The sequence below is a fragment of the Triticum urartu genome, chromosome 3A (genome assembly GCF_056163025.1).
Source record: "Triticum urartu cultivar PI428250 chromosome 3A, HENAU_Tu73, whole genome shotgun sequence".
NCBI lineage: Eukaryota > Viridiplantae > Streptophyta > Magnoliopsida > Poales > Poaceae > Triticum > Triticum urartu.
Genome location: NC_141875.1, coordinates 726,779,486 through 726,800,877, shown reverse-complemented (window position 1 = coordinate 726,800,877; position 21,392 = coordinate 726,779,486). Strand labels below are relative to the sequence as shown.

The following is a 21,392-nucleotide window of genomic DNA, read 5'->3' as shown; positions in this document are numbered from 1 at the left end:
CACACTAGTCGAGTGTCCACAAAACGAGTATTACACGTGTTAGTCGTTCTTAGAATAAAACTGAAGATCGTGTTACTCTTCGATGGTGAACAAGGTCAAACATCCGACGAGTCTCCGCAGAACGAGTATTACACACATTAGTCGTTCTTAGAATAAAATTGGTAACTTTTGGAAAACTTTGCTCATTTAGATGGTAGAACGATGACCTAGCTTGTACCAGGTTCTCCTGAAGTCATTGAAGCTTAACTACATCGATTATAATCCTCTTGCGATATGAGTAATACAAGTTCTATCTGAAAAAACACGTTTGACTCACGATACTCATGGCGGAAAGCCATGGTTTCTCCACCCCTGGCACCGTTTGCCTAACCTCCTCAATCACTTTAGAGCATCTCCAACAGAAGTGCTATATTTTGCAGCGTTTAGCGCGCGGACCTGGTTTGGAGTCTCCAACAGTCGCACAAAAAGCGCGCGCGCTATATAATGCAGCGCGTGCAGCATATTTAGTGCGCCCAGTCGCACGCGCTGTAAACTCTGAGCTGATGCAGATGGTGCCGCTTGATTGGGACCGCTGGACTCGCGCGCGCAGCATATTTTGCAGCGTTTGTTGGAGCAAACGTCTTCTAGCATTCTAAAAAAAACTACTAGCGCGCTGTAAACCCGTTTTTGGACGCCGCGCATTGGGCGGCTGTTGGAGATGCTCCCACGGGCACGCCATCGCCTCCACATAGTCAGCATCAACCATCGCGTACAATGTTTTTTTTTTCAGAGCAACCCATCGCACACACAGCATGTCTCGTGGGCTTTCCGTAAAGAAAAAAAGCATGTCTCGTGGGCTTTTTATAAAAAAAGCATGTCTCCTGGGCCTTGGGCTCTTGGGGGTGTGCAGCAAAGAAGGAGAGCAACCCCGCTTTCCCTCAAAAAAAAAACCCGCAAGAAAAAAACGACAGGGGAAGAGCACGGCTGGCTTCTGGCCTGAGTCCGTCCGTCGGTCCCAGCGAGCAGCGACTCCGCTAGGGTTTAGCCACCACCCCTCTCGCCCCCGCCCGCCGGCCCGCCGTCGAGATCCATAGCGCCACCGTCGGCCGTCGCCCCGCGACCTCCACCGCCTCCTCCTCGATCCCCTCCGCCAGCCGCCGCCACCGCGTCATCTCCTTCCGCCGACCAGCGCCTCCCCCCGCTACCTCAAATCCGGCAGCGGGTCGGGGAAGTCAAAGGCCCGATTTCGTTCGATACAGGAGCCCAGCAGCGCCTCCCTCCCTCCCTCGACCAGCCGCCCCCGCCCAGCAGCGCCGCGGCTCGGTCCACAGTCAGGTAGCCCCCAATCCCGTCCCCCCCTCCTTCCTCTCGCATCCTCTGCTTGTTCATTTTTCCCTCCTTTCCTGTTTTTTTGTACCGGATGAGTACTCGCTGTAGATTTGCTATTGCTGTGAGAATATAACAATGACGATGAGTACTTGCTGCATGATTTTTCCACTACATGTGCTCAACCTTGCATGGGAAAGGATTTTGCTTGATTGATAGATGACAGTGCTTGTAGGGGAAATGTTGTCCTGTTTCACTTACTTGGATCCTGGAATCCAGCTACTTGTGGCTCCGTTCCGCCTGCTGGTCCTGTCGCGTTCGGTCATTTGATCTAGTTTCTAGACATGGGTTCGATGTCGGTTGATGGGTCATTTTAACCATCTAGTTTCTGCTCCGCGCACGACCCGTCGGCGCACCGCATCAGCCGCTCTGTGCGCTCCATTTTATTCGTGTTTCTCTTGGCGCTTCGCCCCTCGGCCACTGGCCTTGGTTCGCACCGTCGTTGCCGCCAGTGAGTGCAGATCGTGTGGGGTTCATCGCCGTGGCATCTAGCTGCGTGGGCGCGTGCTCAGGGTGGCGTCCTGACTTCCCAAGGCCTCCCACAAGTGCATGCTCGATCGTGCGGGGGCTTGCGGTGCAGCTGCTTGACTGTGTGGGGCGCCACTGTGAGCTATGCCAGTACTAGAACATGGAACGGAGCTGGAGCTTGCTCTACCGGAGCAGACGCTCAAGGAGCTGGCCTCGGTGGTGCTTAAGACCACAACGGCTCCCGCGCAGATGGCGGCACGGCGGCTGCCGCCAGGAGCACGAACTCCATGGCGGAGCGCGACGGCTTCTCTTCGGCTGATGCACCAGAACCATGATTGGCCGTGTTCTTGTTAGGATAAGACGATAAGTATGTATATGTAATTTGCGTTTTTAGAAAAATGAGTAATAGTCGTTTTTCCACGAACCTGAAATTCCAGGTTTACGAGAACCTAGTTTTATATATCCAGGGGTTTGTTAGAATTGCCGAACGTGATTTTACTCTTTTCCTGGTTTGTAGAGAATGAATTCTATATATTCCACGTGTCCAAACAACCCATGCATGTCTTACCTTTTTAACTCATGCAGCGGTGCGTAATTAATGTACATTCTCTGTTCGTTTTGGTATGTTATACTGGTTATGCTTGGTGTAGCTGTCGTGGTTGACTTATTACTACTTATTAGGTCTTTCCTTTTTATTTGCAAGTGCTGACTAATATTTGTTGTGATTACATGAATAATCGACAACGGTTACTTGTTGAGTTCTTATGGATAAGCTTGCTGCTGCTTTTTTCTTTGTGAATGCCGATTGACCGACTGATTCACTGGAATCCTGGCCACATCTTTCTAGCACATGTATTGCAGTGATACATGACCCATTTGTTGATTATTATCATTCTGCGCTATCATGTTGGATGAATGCGTTGATGCTATACCATGAATGCTTATCTTATATATATATATAGCTGATATGTATCTATTCATCTTTGTAGTGCCTGTCATTAATCTGTTTGTGCATATTCTTGTCTAGGGAGTAAACCATGAGCCATGCCGGTAAGCGTACCAGCCAACACAGGGATCATGACAGAGAAGACAGGGACCAAAAGCGGAGGCCGGCCCACACCCAGGAAACCTCCAGTACGGATGAATTGGTTGTTTACCGGATACTTTGTCCAGACAAAGTGATTGGTAGTGTAATTGGCAAGGGTGGCAAGGTGATAAATTCCATCCGGCAACAGACGAATGCCAAAGTCAAGGTTGTTGACCCTTACCCTGGTGCTGACAAAAGGGTTATTTTGGTATATTGTTATGTCAAGCATAGAGACCTCAAGCATAGCGACATAGATGCTGCTGATGATGACAGGGAGCCTGTTTGCGCGGCACAAAATGCATTACTCAAGGTGCATGATGCAATCGTTGATGCTCTGGCAGTCAATAGTGACTCTGATGATGAAGAAGCCAACATTCTTGTACCAGCTAGTCAAGCTGCAAGTGTTATTGGAAAATTTGGTTCTGTCATCAAGAGGCTTCGCTCAGTTTCAAAATCATTCATTAAAGTTAAACCAAAAGATCCAAGCGATGTTACACACTCATGTGCTATGAGTTTTGATAATTTCGTTCAGGTATATTTTCCTCCATATAATAGTTTGGTGAGCTGTGCCAAGATAACGTGAGATTAACCATTAGTGAATAGGTTAATTCTATCAAGCAGCAATTCTTTAATTCCCAGTACATGTTTTTGTGTTAAAATGTATGCATATATCATTGTCATCTCTCTATCATGGTAAAGAAATCAGCAAGTTGTTTGATACTCCCTCCGCCCCTAAGTATACTTTGTATATGATTTTTTTTCAAAATCAACCTTTGTTAACTTCGACTGAGTTTATAGAAAAAATTATCAACATATAGAATACCAAATCAAAATGCCATTTTATTTATCATGAAATATATTTTCATATGGCATGTATTTGGTATTGTAGATATAATTAATTTTCTCTATAACAACAGAAACAAGGCCTTTCAGTCCTAAACAAGTTGGGTATAAACTTCGTCAAGTTGATGAAGATTGACGTTTGAAGAAATTAATGTGCACTGTATTATGGGATGGAATAATGCATGTTAATATTTTGTTTTCCCACTATTGATGAAGATTGAAATTAATGCATATTAATAATTTATTTTCCCAGATTAAGACAATTGATAATTCTATTTTGTTTCCTGTTTGTGTGGTGCTCACTCACACTGTTGAACAATTCCAACATTTTGAGTTCTGATATGTTCTTCAATGTCCATTCTTCTTCGGTATTCTGCTAATTATTAACCATTACTATTACCATTTTTAACAGATAACTGGGGATGCTAGAGCTGTCAAGAAGGCATTGTTTGCAGTATCAACAATTATCTACAAATGTCCATCAAAAGAGAACATTTCTCTCGAAACATCTATTGATGAACTTCCTCCAACCATTATACTTCCTTCAGAGCTTCCGGTTTATCCGGCTAGTAGCTTATACTCAGTGTCAGATGCTTCTATGCCATCTGGACATCCAAGTCTGTCTATCTTAGGGGCACCAAGTCATGGTTCTCATGTTCCTGAATTTACTGTACCCACTGATGCTCATGGCGGAGTGCCCATTTATCATTCTATGGTTCCAGCTATTCCTACTTATAACACCCCAAAATGTTCAGGAGAACTATTGCTGCGTGTTGCATGCCCTGCCGACAAGATTGGGTTGGTTATTGGTAAAGGTGGGGTGACCATAAAGAGTATAAGGAAAGAGAGTGGTGCAAGGGTTGATGTTGATGATGCAAAGAATGACAAGGAGGAAAGTATAATCAGCATTGCATCCACTGAGGTTAGACCACAATTCCGGCTGGCTAGCTGCGCTTTGTCGTTTATACCCTATGATATGCTTTTTATTTGAGGTGACACCTTCTGTTTCAGGCCACCGATGATGTAAAGTCTTCAGCAGTGGAAGCTGTTCTTCTGCTTCAAGCAAAGATCAATGATGAAAATGAAGATAGAATGCATCTTCGTCTTCTTGTTCCGGCTAATGTGATTGGCTGTCTTATCGGCAAGGGTGGTTCAATCATTAATGACATGCGGACTAAGTCGAAGGCAATTATCTACATATCAAAGGGCACTAAGCCTCGGAGGGCATCTTCCAGTGATGAGCTCGTTGAGGTTTGCCCCTTGTGTTATTGTTTGAGATAGTCTTCGTGGATCTATCTAGATGTCTTTACGAGTTTTATTGCATGTAGGTGTCGGGGGAAGTGGACAACCTGCGTGATGCTCTTGTTCAGATCGTTCTAAGACTCCGGGAAGATGTTCTGAAGGACAGCGTGGGAAGGCAAAATTCTGGCAAGGATGGGAAGCTAACCGTTGCCACCACTGAACCAGTGTATTCAAGCAGCTTTCCGATGCCAGCATTATTACCGTACAGTCAACAAACCACTCCATTGCGCTATGATCAAAGGAGTGAAGTTGAGCGTGGCTCAAATGTATTTCCTCGTAGCAGCTTGTATCATGGATACAGCTCCAGGCAGGTAAAATGTTTTGCTTCAACGTCAATTTTCTTTGTTTCTCTATTGATGTTCATAATGAGACGTGCCTATTAAGTTTGTGAGATAAACTTAACCGGTGATACCCTCCATCAGGCTGTAGATGATGGGTTTGGAGTACGCTCCTCGTACACTTCAAAGCCATATGGAAGGTAGGTTGCAACTGAACTCACCATAAACCCTTTCTAAGCCGTGCTCCATCTTTTACGAATAGCCGTCTCCATATTTTTTTACGAATAGCCGTGCTTCTTGTGTGCAAGCTCTCTTAGATTTGTAATTATTACTTGGGTCTTTATTCTAATCCGTACGATTGTATTTCATTTTGTTGATTACCACTGATCAGACGCGTCCCGGATATGGAAATGTTTATTCCTGCTAGTGGCCTTTCAAAAGTAATGGGGAAGCATGGTACAAACTTGGACAATATTAGAAAGGTCAGTTTACTATTTCATTTTACTGGTGCTTGAGCTTTTAATTAAGATATAGCTTGATGTGAGTTCAGCAACTATTAAAGGTGTGGAAAAGAGGCCCAGGTAGATAGCAAAAAACTTCTACAGGTCACTGCCTGAAGGAGTGCCCTCACTCCAGTTCATATGGGGTGCTACTTGCTGTCCCAGAATAAGTCCCACAACTGTAGTACAACTTTGTACTAAAGTTGAGAGACTTATTTTGGGAGGGAGTATAGTATTAAGTCCATTAGTATACCAGTACCTAAAAGAATAGGTTGTTTATTTATTCTTTTATTATTTTATTTCGTAAAAGAGGGTAATTTGATCCATGACTAGAGATGAAATGTATGACGTAATGGTGTGTGTACAACACCAAGAGTGGATTGCTTTCATGCAACCTTTGTACAGGATTGACATGCATGAACATATGGAAAGCATAATCAGTTATAAACTTGTAATCTGACATCTTGAATGATCTATTTTTAGGATTAATTGGTAGGTTAATTTTACTTAAAGCACGGTTTCACGTTCCATTTCACTACCCACTGGTGGTTCTTTTCACCTTTTTCCTCATGCTACTACTTCGCAATTGACGTGCAATCATTGATTATAACTGCAGATTTCTGGAGCTGACATTGAAATTATTGAATCAAAATCATCTCGTCATGAGCATGTTGCTCACATATTTGGCACCCCTGAGCAGAGGCAGTCGGCAGAGAATTTGATCAAAGCTTTCATAATGTCTACTTAAGGACGTACTTCCGGCTGTAGTTTGAAAGGATATATCGGGGACACTTCAGTCAGCTCTATCGGACTCTTGCTATCCCGTAATATCCTTAGATCAAAACAGTGTTCTCCATCCCTTCAACTCTCCAATAAACCTCATGCTTTATCTCTATATCTTCCTCAGATTCTCAACCATGACTTGTGTGGACTTGTTCGTGTTTAATCGCATGTTCAGATATTCCTATCTATTCTCGATGAGTGCCTCAATCTCTGCTTATTCATAACCAATTCTTTATGCTGTCAGCGCTGATAGCTGATTCATTCGCTTGCCAGTACGGGAGGGGCCCTTAACACTCTTTTGCCACTTCAAACAGAACATGCAGCACACGTTCTAACACTTTGTTTTTGAAGAAATCTGTTACACCATTACCATGTAGAATTCTTCTCGTCCTTTTTCATGATAGACTTCAACATCATCGTTCTTGTACTCTTTTGCTGCTTACCATGATTGACAGTCTTCAGTCAGAACATGCGGTACACGTTTTTTCAGTGTTCTGCATGGTGGCTGCTACATCGTCCTTAGATATCGAATGACTAATCTAATACTGCAATTTTAAGAAATCTGTTTCATCGTGACTAAGTAAATTTCTTCCTGTTCTTTTCAAATACTCTAAAATTGTGTATACTAATTTAAAATAGGTTCTGTACTTGACTCCTCTTCCCAATCATCATCTCAACTTCTTCGGTCATTCCTTAGGTGGATATTTTCTTAGATATGATTATGTTTCTTTGCATCAACTAGGTCGGTAATGCTGAAATCTGTTTCATCAATCAATACTAAGTAAAATTCTTGCCCTTGTCTGTAAGTGTTGGTTGAGTAATGGCCAGAAAATTATGTATAATCTAGAAGTAGGTTGAGTACATGACTCCTCTTCCCATTCATCACTGTCATTCCTTGGCCATGTATGTTCCTAGATTGGTTACATCTCTTGGACACCAACTGTGAATATTAGGTAGGGTGGGTTGTCATGGCCACTCTATAAATAATTTCTTCTTATGAGTTCCAACTGCTTGAGGTATCGCTTGTTATCCTGTGGCTACTGCTCACAAGCTGCCATTAGGTGAATTCGTAAATAGAGAACAGGAATGCTGAGATTTTTTGGCATTCAGATGATGATTGCTCTGTTCTTGTTTGTTCTGTATGTCAGCTCTGATAGCTGATTCTCTCCTTTGCCAGTAAGGGAAAAGGCCCTTGTACTCCTTTGCCAGCTTGCCTTTAATCAGAACATGCAGCACACGTGCAGTGTTGGGCATGGTGGTGATATCATCCTTTAGATACCTAAGGATGTATCTAAGGATGAGTAATACTTCACTGTTGAGCAATCTTTTGAAATCTGTGTCATCGTTACCAACTAAAATTCTTGTTGTCCTTCTATGATAAACTTCAACATTATCCTTATTATACTCTTTTGCCACTCGCCGTGATTGATAGTATTCAATCAGAACAGCAGTACACGTTTTTTTTTTCAGTGTTTGCATGGTGGCAATACCATCCTTGGATATCTTAGGAGTTCTCTAGTACTTCAATTTTAAGAAATCTGTTTCATTCATCATTACCAAGTGAAACTCTTGTTGTCCTTTTCAAGTATATATATATATATATATATATCTGTATCTTAGCAATGGCCCTAGAATTACCTATAATCTAGAAATAGGATCAGTACCTGACTCTTCTTCCCATTCATCATCTCAACGTCTGCTGTCATTCATTCCTTAGCCATGCACATTCTTAGATATGACCAATGTTTCTTTGACATGGAAAAACTGTGAATAGTAGCTAGATAGGTAGTCATGGCAACTTTTGTAAATAGTAGGTAGATAGGTAGTCATGGCAACTTTTGTAAATAGTAGGCAGATAGGTAGTCATGGCAACTTTTGTAAATAGTAGGTGGGTAGTCATTGGTAGTCAAGATAACTTGAGGCTACTGTTAACGCGGTGCAATTAGTTGGGGTGAGTTCTGCCTCTTGTAAATATTGAACATGGGATGCTGAAATTTTGTGGCAATCAGCTGATAATTTGTTTCTCTGTTCTTGTTTGTTCTGTGTGGCGTGCTATCTTGAGTGGCACTCTTTTCGCTGAATTCGTGGTTCGACAATTGTTTGTGTAATGTGACATTGTTGATAAATTTTGTGGGCCTTCTGATATGCATCTGGTTCATTTTTTTTGTAAGTTTGTAAGCAACGGTTGATATGATGTTTGTCATAACAGAATATAGCTTCACATCCAATTACAGTGTGACAAAGTACAATTGGCTGGCTGATATGTATATTCTGAGTCCATCATTTCAGTAGGTCATCGCTACAAAGCTAGTTCATATGAGGTAGGTACTGTTAGGTTTCGTACACATGAGAGTTGTAAACTTCAAAGATGAGCGGGCATTTAATCATCGCACATTTTATTACCCTAGCTGGCATAGAACACCTCAGCTGAAGAACTACATCCAGAACCATTCAGCATAAGAGAAGCACATCCAAAACCCCAATTAGGGCCAGTTTTTTTGTCGGCTTAAAAAATAAGCTGCCTCCTCCCTGGCTTTCCCCGTAAGCCATGTCGGTCATTTACTGAGACTTCTGAACTAGTTATGGGATAACTAATTTAGAAGCCTCAACAAATTTATTGAGCGGCTTATTTTTTAAGCTAGGAAGACGCAACTTATTTTTTAAGCCGTCCAAAAGAACCGGCCCTTATAGCCTGATTATTTGTGGGAGCAGAAAGTAGGCTGCTGTTTTTTTCTCTTTGAGAAAAGGCTGGGCTTTTTTCTATTGCCACTTTGCCAGCGTGGAGCCCTTGAAATGAGCTACAGCATGCACGTATGTTTATGGCTTTTTTTCTTTGAAAATGATCAGATCAATTATAAAAGTTCATTGAAAGTATAAATCATCTCAAACATAATAAAAAATACGTTGACATTTAGAAACCATTGAAAGATAACTATTGCCACCAGAATGAGCAGTCGATGCGTCGTTGTCACCGCTCTGTTACCGGAGTCGGTTTGACCTTGTCAATGATAGCCAGGAAGTCTTGATGCACATGTCCATAAGGACCATCACTTGTCGCCGTTGAATCCTTGCATAGGTCTGAAACTAATAGCAAATCTTGACACATGGCGACATATAATAGTGGAAATTTTGCAATAAATGAAGTTTTCTAAACAAAGAATGAATTAGTGTCATTAGTATTTGATCCATGGCGTCTCAACTTCTCCAAATCAAAATAATTTAGTTTGCTAAGAAATAATGGATTACTAGCAATGGTATTACCCTTTAAGAAGAAAGAAAATAATACAAAATTTACAAACAATTTATGTAGAAAATTGCATTTTTTAATGTGAAAGAATAAGCATGTAATCGTGCATTTTTCACAAAAAGTAAGTTGCCTAAGAAGGAATGAATTAGTGGCACTGGAATTACCCTTCAAGAGTTAAAAAAACAATTCGAACTAAAACTAAATCAAAATAATGAAGTTTTTGAAGGAAGAAAAAAAATTAGTGGCATCATTATTGCCCTTTAAGAAGAAAGGATATTAAAAAATAACAAAATTTGCACACGGTTGCACAGAAATTGTGCCTTTTATAATATGCAAGAATAAACATATAATAGTGAAATTTCGCAAAAAGAAAATTCTAAGGAATAAAAAATTACTGGCATCGGTATTATCCTTTAGGAAGAAAGAATATAAAAACAGAACAAACAATGAAAAAAATTGCACATAATATTCAAAAAAAATTCAAAAGTATGCAAGAATAAATATATAACAGTGGCATTTTCACAAAAACAATTCTTAAGAGGAAATGAATTGATGGCATTGGTTTTACCCTTGAATGAAATAGAAAGAAAATGAAATAATAACTAAATAAGGAACAATGAATTAGTTGCAGTAGAAAACTGTTTATATAAAGCTTGCACACAACTTCGCTTTAAAATTGTACTTTTTCTATTATGTATATAATAATCATATAAGAGTGTAGTTTTCATATATATTGCATAGTACTCCCTCCATCCCAAAATAAGTGTCTCAAGCTTAGTACAAAGTTAAGACACTTATTTTGGGATGGAGGGAGTATTTATGTGTGTACACTTACACTCACCCAATATCCTAAAAATACCCACACAATAAAAATAAAAGGCTACTAACAAAGAAAAATAAAAACAAAAATACATAAAAAAAGAAAAAAAAGGCAAAGATAGGAGCACTGTATTGCACATTTAATGGGCTTCGGCCCACTAACAGATTGACTGACACAAATATGGGATTAGTTGAAAAAAAAAGTCCAACACATGACAGGAAAAAAAACACAGCGCAAATCTGAACTGACTATTTGACACACAAACCTAACATATATAAATTCACCAATTGCACTTAAAAATTGATCTTCGGGTTTCTCCCACATCTTTGGGTGGTGAGAGCAACTTTCTATGAGCTTGGCCAGCAACTAGGTTTTCCATTTCGCCTCTCTATTCGGATGATGTTCTATGTAACCGATAGAAATATCTGTTATCTTATCTGTAGTATATAATATTACCCTTTTTCTCCTACAGAGATAAGATTAGCTCATTTGGGCGTGCCAAGTTCATTGTGTCTCGATCCAAACAAGTTAATTATAATTCGGTCCCAAATTTCTGGACGTGGCTCCTACCATGTCCAACCAGATCCTTCAATACAATAGATGATCGACCGATCTCCGCTATGCACGTTGGAAAAAGCAATGTACGAACCAGCCTCATGTATATAGTCGTACGAATAACTAACCGGAGATCCAAAGTCAGATGCTTTCGATCATCGATCATATCTAGATATTATCACGTGCCGTCACGCTCATGACAACTGCTCACTGTTTACACTATCATTTTATAGAGAGTACTTAAAGGTGGTAATAGTACCATATATAACCACCCCACTAGTTAATCACAAGCAAGCGATCTTCTGTGGATCATGCATGCTTTATTTTTTTGTCGGATTCTTTCCAGCCCCGGCCTCATATCATTGGTGACGCTCTATAGGCGCAATAGTTTTTGACCTGCTGATTGGGCTTGCGTGCATCCATGCAAAACACACGGCCCGGGGTACGGGCGTGAGAGCTTTTACATTGTGCTTCTGTGGGCGTTAGCTGAAGTAATTAAGTAGCTTAAGTTCCAAAAACCTAACCTAGAATGGACTTTAACTGTAAATCAAAAGTAAATATGTGGTTGCCTCATGCGTCTTGCTGCAGAATAGTTAGCTAGAACCAATAGGAATAAGCTTGACCATGACCATCGGCTATGTTATTCGTTAGCCTCTCTATCCTCATTATGTGCACTCTGATCCACAAACCATATAAACGTGTAATAAAAATTATCTGTTTTCCTATCCAAAGAAAAGATTATCATGTTGGCGTGCCAAGTTAATTATGTCTCGATCCAAGTAAGTTAAGTATGCCTAGTCCCAAATTTCCGGAGATGCCTCCTCCGGCGCTCCTACAGCCAGCCCAAATAACGAACCAACTTTCCAAAGTCAGATGCAGAACGAATCTTAAAATCAGGGATCGTATCCACTATCCAGATATTATCGTGTGCCGTCACTGTCCTGACAATTGTTTACACTTCCATTTCAGAGGTAGTTAGATGTGGTAATACTACTACTATATATAACCACCCAGCTACTTAATCACAAGCAAGCGATCTTATATGGATCATGCAAAGCTCTTTTGTCAGATTCTTCGGGCACGGCCTCGTATGATCGGTGGCCCTCCTTACGAGCAGTAGTTTTTGACTCGACCGGCCGGGCTTGCGTGCATCCATGCAAAACACATGGGGGCCGGGTGACGCAGCATGAGAGTTTATAATTAGAGACGCGCTTACTTGTACATTGTGCTTCCACGGATGTTAGCTGAATTAACTAAGTAGATTAAATTAGGTTATCGCACTCATCTGGCCGCTTACGTTCACATCGCCCGGTTCTAGTTTAATTATATACTTGTGTTATTTCGCAGAAAAAAAAACATACTCGTGTTGCTCGATATTTATGTACAGAAAAAAGAAAGATTCTCAATTAGTAGTTGACAGAGATGGATAGAGCGGAGAAAGATTCGGAACTGCCACGTCGTCATTGTTCACTGTAGCACGCCTTGTGTGGGTCGGTCGATCTTGCGTGTGTAGTTTAACGACTACAATAGCACATACTGTAGATTGTAAAATATCTAGATATTTTTTTTTCGAAACGAAACGGAGGCAAAAGATTTGCCTCATCTCATTAATTAAGAATAGTTTTGAATTACATGACCGACCGCCCATAGACGCCCCGAAACCGATAAGCCTACTCTCGCGGCATAAGAGAACTTAGACATTTGGCCCCTGCCAACCCCCAAAGTCTGACCTCCGCCTTGATTCTAGACGTGATTACATTTGGCATGGAGGACACCATCCTAAATACTCTGACATTCCGCTCGTTCCAAATCTCCCAAGAAACCAACATGACGAGAGACGCGAGGCCCTTTCTCACATTACCATTGACGCCTACCATGTGGTGCCACCAATCGTTGACGCTATTGAAGCTACTCCAGTTGGTGATGTCCACACCGGTCAAACCCATCCAAGTCTTGATCTCCGTCCAAATGCGTACCGTGTATCGACAGCGGAAGATGATGTGTGCCGCCGTCTCTGGCTCCCTCTTGCATAACTGGCATAGGCCGCAATTTCGCCATCCTCTCCGTTGAAGCCTGTCCGCCGTCCAAACACGGTCTTGAATGATAAGCCAAGCAAAGAATTTGTGCTTTGGCGGCGCCCAATTGTTCCACACTGCAGACTTCATTTTCGATGCAGTGGAGTCATCGAGTTGAGCTTTGTAAGCCGACGATGCCGTGTACTCACCGGAAGGCGAAAGCTTCCAAACAATCTCATCATCCGCCCCCTCATCAAGGAAGACCTCTCGTAATCCAACCCAAAGCTCATAGTATTCAAGGATGTGCTGAATTGTGAGCCCAGAATTTGTGTTGATGTTGGCAATCCACTTGTTGAGATCCAAAGCCCTATGGATGGTGTCATTCTTGTGTTTGGAAATTGCAAAAATGGAGGGAGCGATGTCTTTAGGCTTGCGACCCCCAAGCCAAGGGGAGTGCCAGAAAGAGGCCCTTTGCCCGTTGCCAACAGTGATGGAAGTGCACTCATAAAACAGCGCCATGTCCTCTTCATCGCACGGGTGCCCCAAATCAACCCAAGCTCTTTCCGCGTCCTTCCAAACCAACCAAGGCCATCTGAGCCGTAAGGCACATGCGAATTTTTCCATGTCCAGGATGCCTAGGCCTCCCATGTCCTTGGGTGTACAAACTTTCTCCCATCTTATCTTACATTTGCCTCCAGAAACTTTATCCGTGCCTCCCCAAAGAAAAGCCCGCTGCAGCTTGACGATGGACGCCATCATTCCTTTGGGCACCACAAGCAAAGTGAGGTGGCGGATGGCCTGCGAAGTGATAACCGAATTTACCCACGTGCTCCTCCCAGCCATCGTAATGTACTTTTCCTGGCCAATCATGATCTTTCCAGCAATCTTATCAAGCAAATGCTGGAAGTCCACAACCCGCAAACGATGAATGGATAGCGGAAGGCCGAGGTATCGCAAGGGGAACTGAGCTCTGACCGCTGGGAAGGCACCCAGAATCATGTCAAGGTCGACATTGGAGCATCTAATAGGGGCCACCAAACTCTTGTTAATATTCGTAACTAGGCCGGTGACGTTTCCAAAGCTTTGAAGTATGGTGGCAAGCATATCCACATCCTCCTTGATAGGCGCCAAGAATATGGCAGCGTCGTCCGCGTATAGGGAGGTGCGAAGGCGGGCACCACGGCCACGTAATTTGTGTAGGTCTCCGTTCTCTGTTGCCACGTCCAAGATTTGCTGAAGAGGGTCAATAGTAAGGACAAACAGAAGGGGAGACACTGGGTCCCCCTGCCGGAGGCCCTGCCCATGCTGGATAGGATTGCCAGGAACACCGTTGAGAAGAACCCTCGATGTAGACGTCCGAAGAAGGGCCGTGATCCACTCACGAAACCTCGAAGGAAAACCTCTCCTCTGTAACAGGTCGAGAAGATATTCCCATCTAACTGAATCAAAAGCCTTCTTGATGTCCAACTTGAGCAGGAGTGATGGCGTGTTTGTTCGTTGGAGTCGGCGAGTATAGTTGCGAACATACATGAAGTTGTCGTGGATGCACCTAGATTTGATGAAGGCACTCTGAGCACGGGATACGAGGATATTCATAAAAGGGGTGAGCCTCATCGCCATCACCTTGGCCACAATCTTGGCGACGGCATGGATCAAACTGATAGGCCTAAAGTCCGTGATCGCCTCAGCCCCCTCCTTCTTTGGCAAGAGAACCACATTTGCGGAGTTGAGCCAGTGAAAGTTGTCCGCATGCAAACTCGAGAAAGCGGAGATGACCTTCATAAGATCGTCCTTTATAATTGGCCAGCAGCTCTTGAAGAATGCCCCAGTAAAGCCGTCAGGCCCGGGAGCCTTGTCGCTAGGCATAGCCTTGATGGCTGCAATCACCTCCTCGGCCGTCATCTCATACCCAAGACTGGAAAGATCACAATCTGTAAAGTGGAGGAGTTGCCAATTGAAGTCTGTGGTTCTGCGTGGCCCTTTGCTCAAAGCGGTGGTGAAGTGCTGGTACATAATATTCTCCTTATCCTCATGCTTCGTAACCCAACCAGCCCCGTTGCACAACTTGTGTATGAAATTCTTGCGCCTCCTCCCATTAATCTTCAAGTGAAAAAATTTGGTGTTGGCGTCCCCCTCCTTCAAGTTACGGATGTGGGCACACTGCCTTTTCCTAGCCCTCTCAAGAACCGCCAAACTGATGACGCGCCTCTTAAGCCGCTTACGAAGGTCAAACTCCTCCGGCGAGAGGGAGCGCGACTCCTGAGCGATGTCCAATCTAAGAATAATTTGAAGTGCCATGTGAAGGTGCAACCTTGCATTTGAGGAGAAGGATTGACTCCATTTTCTCAACCGGACAGCGGTTGTCCGAAGCTTATGGAAGAGGATTTAACAAGGCTCGTAGTGGGGGGTCGAAGCAGCCCGAGCATCAGAGACAGTCTCTTGAAAACCTGGCATCTTGATCTAGATATTGGACGTAGCTAGCACAGTCGTCACACTTGGTCGTGGATCAAAGTGGATTGATCGATCGGTAACCTTCAGACATCAAAAGGTGTAGCCCGCCGGCCGGTCCGGTCTGGTCGCCATACGTACAACCTAACGGTGCATGCATGCAGCATGCATGCGTGCAATTGCTAATCTTTTTTTAAATACAGTACAATCACAAATGCTCACATATATGCACGTAAACTTACATTTATGAACAACATTTTGTGTCCGCTGGTCGGTCCGGACTAGTGGTTCTTCTTTTGCATAAAAGCTAGCGTTTTGTTGTCTTTTCTATTTTGTGAGTTCGGTGTCTATATGGCTTTGTACTTACTACGATCTTCTTATATGAATGAGACACACCCGGATACAGCCGGGCCATAGTGCATTCTCTAGCTAGCGCGTGAACGTCCCTTTAGCGTGTATAGATGTACAACTAGCTACTAACTACTAGCTATCGCCAGCCTCGATAGCGAAGCAAAGCTGCTATAGCTAGTGACAGTATCCACCATTTCATGTTGGCGGACGGCGTCCCGTCCCCGCGTGCCTCGTCGACCTCTTGTTCTTCATTTTCCCCGGCCAATGGCATCCGTCGAGAAAAGTACTAGACCTCATGTATATGGTCGTACAAATAACAAACCAAGTTTGGAAAGTCAGATGCAGAACGAATCTTTCAATCAGGGATCGTATTCAGATATTATCATGTGCCGTCACCGTTCTGACAATTGTTTACACTTCCGTTTCAGAGAGAAGTTATAGATGTGGTAATGCTACTATATATAACTACCCCACTACTTAATCACAAGCAAGCGATCTTATGTGGATCATGTAAGTTTTTCTTGTCAGATTCTTCGAGCACGGCCTCGTATGATTGGTGGCCCTCCTTACGGGCAATAGTTTTTGACCCGATCGGGCTTGCGTGCATCCATGCAAAACACACGTACGGGGCCGGGGTGTCGCGGCATGAGAGTTTATAATTAGAGACGCGATTACTTGCACATTGTGGACGTTAGCTGAATTAACTAAGTAGCCAGTGCATTCGTAGGTTGCTTGAGTTCCCATTCCACCCACCCTGCACGACTGGCTAGATATTTAGTTTGTTTCTTTTTGCAGCGTGTATAGTATATGTACAGAGAGAAGGATCCTCAATTAGTAGCTGAAAGAGACGGAGAGAGAGGAAGAAAGATTCTGCATTGCCACGTCGCCATTGTTCACTGTAGCGCGTCTTAATACCCGAGTCCGTGGATCTTGCGTGTAAGGTGTAACTAAAATACAGTAGAAAATATCAAGATATTGGACCTAGGTCACCTAGCTAGCTAGAACACGTACGGTCGTCACACTTAACGTGGATCAAAGTGCGTTCGCTGGCTGGCCGGTCTGCGCACCTACAACATAGCTAATGGCATCTGCAAGGACATGGCAATTTTTTTTATGTTCAAACATAGTCCTCGGGCATATACCGAAGCTTTGAGGTTTGTATGTATGTAAAAGGATGAGACAACGGAGAATTGGCGGCGTAATGTGACATGTCTATTACTGAGCCTTGAGGGTGAGTATACGTAAATTACAATATTTGGAGGGCTAAGCTAATTGACGAGTTTCATTGGACGAGGCGGTTTACCCTAATGGTACCGATCGCAATCTGTATACAGTGCAGATACGACAAGCAATGTGCCGCCTCCCCTGGGTACAGCCGGGTGGATCGATCGACATGGTGCATGCGTGCTCTAGGGCTAGCCATCTGTGCGTCGCGCACGTCCCTTTCAGCGTGTGCCTACCTCTGATAGCGAGCCAAAGGTGCTAGCTAGAGGCCGGACAGAATCCATGCCGCACTCACGTAGGGGGCGGGCGGCGTCCCGTCCCCGCGCGCCTACCTAGCTCGCTGCTAGATCCTCCACCTCTTCTTCTTCCTCCCGGCCGCCCAATGGCATCTCCACCTAATTACCAATTAAGTCAACTGAGTAATGGACCGACCTAGCTAGCCATCTGCCACGCTAGATGAGATGCACGCGTGGCGACAGCGACGCGCCACCGTCCGTCTCGCCGACGACGACAGGGACGCGCACGTGCATGTCACCCACAGTACAGTGACGTCGACGAGGCAAGGACGCGGCGCCCGGGCGGCGGCTCTACCCGCCCCGAGGGGGCGCCCCTGCTCTGCGACGTACCCGACGTGCACGTTACAGTTTCCCCTCCGCCCAGCTCTCTCCTTCCCTATATATTCCACCGCCATCCTCGATCCTTCTTCCACCTCCCCCTCTCCCCCCCCCCCCCCCCCCCCTCCTCTCTCTCTCTCTCTCTCTCTCATACTACTGTTTTGAGGTGTTGATCGAGTGGCACCGTTGGTAGCTAGCTAGCAAGATGGTAGAGAAGAACAGCAAGGTGCTGGTAGGCTCGCCGCCGGCGGCCGATCACCACTGCCACCAGAAGGTCCAGAACCACCCCGGCGGCGTCGGCGGTGCTGTGCCGCCGGTTACTGATGGTCTGCTGCAGGTGGTCGTAGCAGACACGGGCAAGCACGCGGCACGTGTGGCCGTGGAGGGCTTCGCGGTGCTGGAGCCTCCCGCGGACGCCGAGGCGGCGGCCGAGCGGCGAGACGACGTGGCCGCGCTCCTCGCCGGCTTCGCCCAACACCTCCAGGAGAGGACCACCCACCACCTGGGTACGGCCAGCTCCATTGATCTGCATCGGCGATCCGATCATGGTGCACGAGCTCCGGCTTGCACTGAGATGCAAAAAAAAAAGAGCTCCGGCTTGCGTGCATGCCTCGCGCCGCCGTGCGGCATGCATGCATGCTCCTAGTCTCGTGTGTGTGCGCAACGTGGCGCTGCATGAGAATTTTTTTTGAGCAGTTAAAACTTTTGTTTTAAAAATATTACAGTGGAAGATCGGAATAAATAGGTCAAATTGCCGCCTTAAGAACACCAAATAGAACGATGATGTCCTAGACTTTTTTTTTTGCGAGAGGATGTCCTAGACTTCGGGAAGCTAGAACCCTGCCAAAATAGAACTGTTTTTCTATTCTTCAAAAAAAAAACTGTTTTTCTATAAGTTAGGTATAGACGATAAAAAGAACCAGTAGCAACAGGTAGAGTGACTAAGTGAGTTAATGGATTTTCCAAAACAAAAGGATTAATGCTTCCACGTGATTACGATCTTCTAACAATTTTCTCTCAAAAGAAGATCGTCTAACAACTCTGCACACTACTTCTCAAATTGTGTAATTCCTCTCTTGGTTGGCTAACAGTGGTAGAATTTTGTAGTTTTGTTGGGGTACCAGTTCCACAAACTTGCCAACAAAAGTCATGCATATCTTTTTCTGGGAAAAGGCCTTAATATTTATTATTGTGAGTCAAATAAAGTCATACATTAATATATACTCTGAAAAATAGGTACACTTCATAATATACACGCATTTTACATCTTCCTAAAAAGGACGCATCTCAAATGTTTGACCATTGCCAGCACCACAAAATAAATACATACGTACTTTTGTAAAATATTCATCATGCAATTTATACTATCATGCGCAGATTGATTTCTCATGCAAATGTTTGTCCCTCACAGGGTACCCTTACAACCTGGACTTCGACTTTAGTGTGATGGCCCAATTCCAGAACTTCTCCATCAACAACCTCGGCGACCCTTTCATTGAGAGCAACTACGGCGTCCACTCCAGGCAGTTTGAAGTTGCCGTGCTTGACTGGTTTGCCCGCCTCTGGAACCTCCAACAGGACGAATATTGGGGATACATCACCAATTGCGGCACTGAAGGGAACCTCCACGGCCTATTAGTCGGGTCAGTATCTACCAGATATCCCTTAATCTATCTTGCATACATTTTTCACATGATCGAGAATGTATCTTTTTGGTATATCAAAAACTATTTGATTGACCGGTTGTGATTTTTATATGTAGGAGGGAGCTTTTTCCAGATGGGATCATATACGCGTCTCGTGAGTCGCACTACTCCGTGTTCAAGGCGGCTAGGATGTATAGAGTCGATTGTGTGGAGATCGACACTCTAATTTCTGGAGAGATGAACTGCGCAGATTTTAAGTCCAAACTATCGCTGAACCCCGGGAGGCCTGCGATTGTTAATGTGAATATAGGTTAGCATCTTGCTTTCACATTTTCATCAGAATGGCTCAGAAAATGCTTTGCTTACATGTCTCTCTTTATGGTTGATTTTGACACTTTTGTTATTTTGCTTCTGTTTCTTGTAGGAACGACTGTCAAGGGAGCCATCGACGATCTTGACAGGATTATAAGAACGCTTGAAAAATGTGGATTCCGAGATCGATTCTACATCCATTGCGATGGTGCTCTAGCTGGCCTTATGATGCCATTTATCAAACAAGTGGGTCATGAAATTTTTTAAGCAGTAAACGGCATTTAGTTAGCACATGCCACAACAAGTTCTATAAATCTAGAGAACAACATAGCTAACCAAACGTTTTCTTTATTTTCCTCTAGGCACCAAAGGTGACATTCAAGAAGCCCATCGGAAGTGTGAGCGTATCAGGCCACAAGTTCATGGGATGTCCTGTACCATGCGGCGTGGTAATAACCAGGCTCGAGCATGTAAAAGTGCTCTCCACTGATATCGAATACCTATCATCTAGAGATGCGACAATCATGGGGAGCCGCAATGGGCACGCGCCAATGTTCCTTTGGTACACGCTGAACAAAAAGGGATATAGAGGCATTCGCAAAGAGGTCCAGAAGTGCTTGAGAAATGCTCATCATCTCGTGAACCGTTTGAGGGAGGCGGGAGTGAGCGCGTACCTGAACGAGTTGAGCAGCACGGTGGTGTTCGAGAGACCACAAGACGAGGCATTCGTGCACAAGTGGCAGCTCGCATGCGAGGGAAGCATTGCACATGTGGTGGTAATGCCAAATGTGAGTGTGGAGAAGCTCGATGACTTTATCAAAGAGCTCATCGGTGAGAGACCGTGCTGGCATGAAGGTGGAGGGTTTAGGGTGCCATGTGTTGCAAAGGACATCGGGCAAGAAAATTGCCTCTGCAGCGTGCATGACAAGAAATTAAGAGTTGTGTAAGATCATTATAGGAGTGGAGAACAACAACCTAAAAATTAGAGTTCTTAAGGGCACACATGATTGATCTAGCTTTCATAATTGGACCTCTATTCCTGTCGTTATCAGTTTCTTTTGTTGTACTATCTTGGATTGTGACATGTGTTTAGTTCTATAGTGGTTAATAAATTGATTGAGTTGGTATTTTCTATTGCGCCTGGTTTAATTTTTTATTTGTCTCGCCAACTCTGATTCTAAAACAATTAATTACACAAAGTTGCATTGACTAAATATGCCCCTTTTTTATGGCTTGGCCTGATGCTTGGTTTTGCTGCACGGTAGTTTGCTGTAAAACTTAGGCTACTTGACAAAGACTATCCTTGATGTTTGCTGCCCAAATCTATTTATTTTTTCACAGGGATGTCCAAGCTAGTTAGGTGCTATATATTTGTTGTTGTGACAATCTTAGTGGTCATTTTCTGTCTTTGGCATTTGATGACTCTTGGTAGTAGGCTTTGTTTTTCTACACTCTTTCCTTTATAATACGACGTACGTAGCTTTCTTATGGTTCCAAAGAGAGTGTTCACTTTACTATCTTAATTCACCGTTTA

The 21,392-nt window shown here is 43.9% G+C and overlaps 2 protein-coding genes across 2 annotated transcripts; both read left to right on the top strand.

Annotated features, from left to right (window-relative positions):
• Positions 1–939: 939 nt before the first annotated feature.
• Positions 940–6,814, top strand: LOC147982260 (KH domain-containing protein At4g18375-like). The gene is made up of 8 exons (XM_087514268.1): positions 940–1,314; positions 2,861–3,452; positions 4,176–4,685; positions 4,775–5,014; positions 5,092–5,376; positions 5,488–5,543; positions 5,735–5,825; positions 6,460–6,814. The coding sequence occupies exons 2-8, from the start codon at positions 2,871–2,873 to the stop codon at positions 6,589–6,591; spliced, it is 1,896 nt and encodes a 631-aa protein (XP_087370394.1). The 5' UTR covers positions 940–1,314; positions 2,861–2,870; the 3' UTR covers positions 6,592–6,814.
• An 11,207-nt stretch (positions 6,815–18,021) lies between these two features.
• On the top strand, positions 18,022–20,990 carry LOC147982259 (serine decarboxylase 1-like). The gene is made up of 5 exons (XM_087514267.1): positions 18,022–18,406; positions 19,312–19,543; positions 19,663–19,856; positions 19,971–20,104; positions 20,221–20,990. The coding sequence occupies exons 1-5, from the start codon at positions 18,106–18,108 to the stop codon at positions 20,803–20,805; spliced, it is 1,446 nt and encodes a 481-aa protein (XP_087370393.1). The 5' UTR covers positions 18,022–18,105; the 3' UTR covers positions 20,806–20,990.
• The last annotated feature ends 402 nt before the right edge of the window (positions 20,991–21,392 follow it).